The 2,500-nt window shown below is 34.7% G+C and overlaps 2 protein-coding genes across 6 annotated transcripts in view; one reads left to right on the top strand and one right to left on the bottom strand.

The window, feature by feature from the left end:
- The window catches only part of Rab30 (RAS oncogene family member Rab30), a 24,189-nt gene extending 24,165 nt beyond the window's left edge, over positions 1-24 (bottom strand). Inside the window, exon 1 of the mRNA XM_027381407.2 lies at positions 1-24. This exon is cut by the window's left edge and continues 496 nt beyond it. The gene's annotated coding sequence lies outside the window, so the exon portion shown is untranslated.
- Positions 25-67: 43 nt separating this feature from the next.
- The window catches only part of eIF2Balpha (eukaryotic translation initiation factor 2B subunit alpha), a 13,510-nt gene continuing 11,077 nt past the window's right edge, over positions 68-2,500 (top strand). For 2 of the 5 annotated variants that reach the window (XM_027381404.2, XM_027381402.2), the window contains exon 1: positions 68-165. In XM_027381404.2, the coding sequence (XP_027237205.1) occupies positions 153-165 (13 nt within the window). In that variant the 5' untranslated portion in view covers positions 68-152. Of the gene's footprint in view, positions 766-1,965; positions 2,014-2,500 lie in introns of all 5 variants that reach the window. The other 3 variants (XM_027381401.2, XM_070132012.1, XM_027381403.2) reach the window with 3 other exon arrangements.

Raw genomic sequence — 2,500 nt, 5'->3', positions numbered from 1 at the left:
CATATTAGAAACTATAATTCCAAGATATACAAGTACTACAATTTCCATTTAATGTTTAATTACGAACGCTGAAATCACGGTGAAAATAACATGTTTACATCAGCCCGCAAGTGAACAAGAAACGGAGACTTAGCTAATTCCAGCTGGTTACAATGAAGCCTTTTGGTAATATCACATATGATAATTTACAACATGCAGCCACCAGTTATTATTCTGGATAGTGTTTTTGGTGGTGACAGCTTTCTAAATTCTTGGGCACTTTAGTGTAGTCTCTGAACATTTAGGAAAGTGCGTGAGATTTCCGAATAGAAAAGGCCTTGAAGTGACAATATACTATTATGTTCTAGATTCTGTTTGGTTGTAGCTTTTACCGTAATGTCGAGTTTTGTATGTCCAATTTTTTTATCTCTCGCATACCACATAATTTTGTTATTATTATCAAGTTGCGGAGGTAAAACCATTGAAGAAAAGTTTATTTTCGTTTATGTCCAAAAAAGGTAAAATTTTCTTTCTCACTGACAGCATTGTAGAACTAAAACTATTCCTCTTTTACATATATATGTATAATTTTCCATATAAGTAGATATACATGTGCAAATGCACATTTTTGTATATGAATTCAGTAGTTCACATGGAGGTCAGAACCTTCTGCTGCCTTTGGAACTCCGTCTTGCTCGTACAGATAATTTGTAGGACCAGCAGGACAATGAAGCCTCATTTGGAACCTCCTAGGCCTTCATTGCCAACAATACAACCAGCTCGAAAGTAAATATTCACTATTTTATTATACTGGTGTCTTTCTTTTACACGCTACATATGTTTTGTAACTTCTTTAATGCATAGTTAACTTACCTGCAACAAAAACACAAAAATATCCTTTGATAACATCAGTAAAGCGCCAAAAATTTACCTCTCAATATCTTTTTGTTGCGTGCAACTGTCACTGTTTACATATAAATGCTATTGTGATGTCATCTCATCCCACTCGCCTGGCTGTGAAGGTGGGCGAGATGGACTAGATGGGCAACTTGTCTAGGAAGAGAAGGTAGAGTCAAAACATCTTGTTCAATTTGTCCAACTAATTGGACAAGGAATTCTGAACACAACATTATGCTATGTTCGTTACTCCTTGTTCAACAAGATAGAAATTTGGTGGAGGTGGTTTTGCTCTTCACAGTCTCAATTTTGGCTGCAGCACATCACTCTTACACAGTTTTGCATGATTTGTTCACAGACAATGATAACCAGAAAATGGGTGTTATGTAATTTTATGGCATTTTTTGTTGTTATTCAAGGATATTGCAGATGAGTTACATATAAATTAGAGTAAGATTAGGAAATGGATAATGTATATTATAAAAGCATTAGCATAGTAATAATTTTTTATTTTGGTGCTAATTGCATTTTAAGTAATGAAGGCCTTAACAGGATCTGAATATGGCCTCATGTCCCTGGTGATCTGGCCAAGCAAGGCAAGAGAACATCAGGCACTCTCTATTTCAGTTTTATTCAAGAGGATCTTTCTATGCTTATTGATGTGGTACTGGGAGACTTCATTTTCAAGATAGTGACTCCTGATATGCTTTAACCCCTAACTTTGACTAATGCAACTAAAATGCAGCCTCAGCATTTTTAAAGAAAAGAAAGGTAGTCACTTTTCTTATATTCCCATGTGAGCTTGTAAATAATAAATTGAAATCTCCCTCCTAGCTGGTGTTTTGGCTGATGGCATGATGCTGCCCAAGTCTCTTCCAGTATTCTGCATAATTCTTTGATCTAAACACATCTTTGTTTAATTTAAATGATCCTATGACATTGCCGTACAGCATGTCAGCCCTTTTTCTTCTCTCCCCCAAAGTAGGAAGCTATGTTTTCTGTAATATAATTTAGTTTCTCTTAGCATTGGCACCCATCTTGTGGCTGCTTCTTGAACTCTTTCTAATTTATGTATATCCATTTTTTAAGTGAGGGATCCAGTCCACTGCAGCATATTCAAGAGTAAGCTGTATGATGGTAATAATATAAATACTTATATTTCTATATGTTCATTTACATTTATGAATGCTCATTTCAGTTTTGTAAGCAGTGCTAGCATCTCAAACCTTTTCATTTATGTGATCATTTTTAAGTGTTCAGTTACAATTATTTCAAGGTCTTTATCCCTGTCTATTTAGTCTCCAAACTTATTTAGATATTGCAGTGAACTTCTATGTTTCCAGTCTTACCATAAGACATTTATGGGTGATGCCTTCAATTTTACCAATAGAACTCTACAGACCTGTCCCTATGGAGGTTTTAGCATGAAATTTTTATTTACTACCCTTTTATGTACTTTTACAAAATCTTTAGATATATTTTCACACATATCAGCATAAACTCAGCCCCAAATAATTGATGAAAGTAATGAACATAGCCAGTGCCTAAACTGATCTTACAGGAACTCCACTTCTTACATGTGTATGTGTATGTATATGTATATATATAGAGAGAGATAGATAGA

The sequence above is a fragment of the Penaeus vannamei genome, chromosome 17, assembly GCF_042767895.1.
Source record: "Penaeus vannamei isolate JL-2024 chromosome 17, ASM4276789v1, whole genome shotgun sequence".
NCBI lineage: Eukaryota > Metazoa > Arthropoda > Malacostraca > Decapoda > Penaeidae > Penaeus > Penaeus vannamei.
Note: the sequence above shows the minus strand (reverse complement) of the source record. Positions and strands in the feature narration are given on the sequence as shown.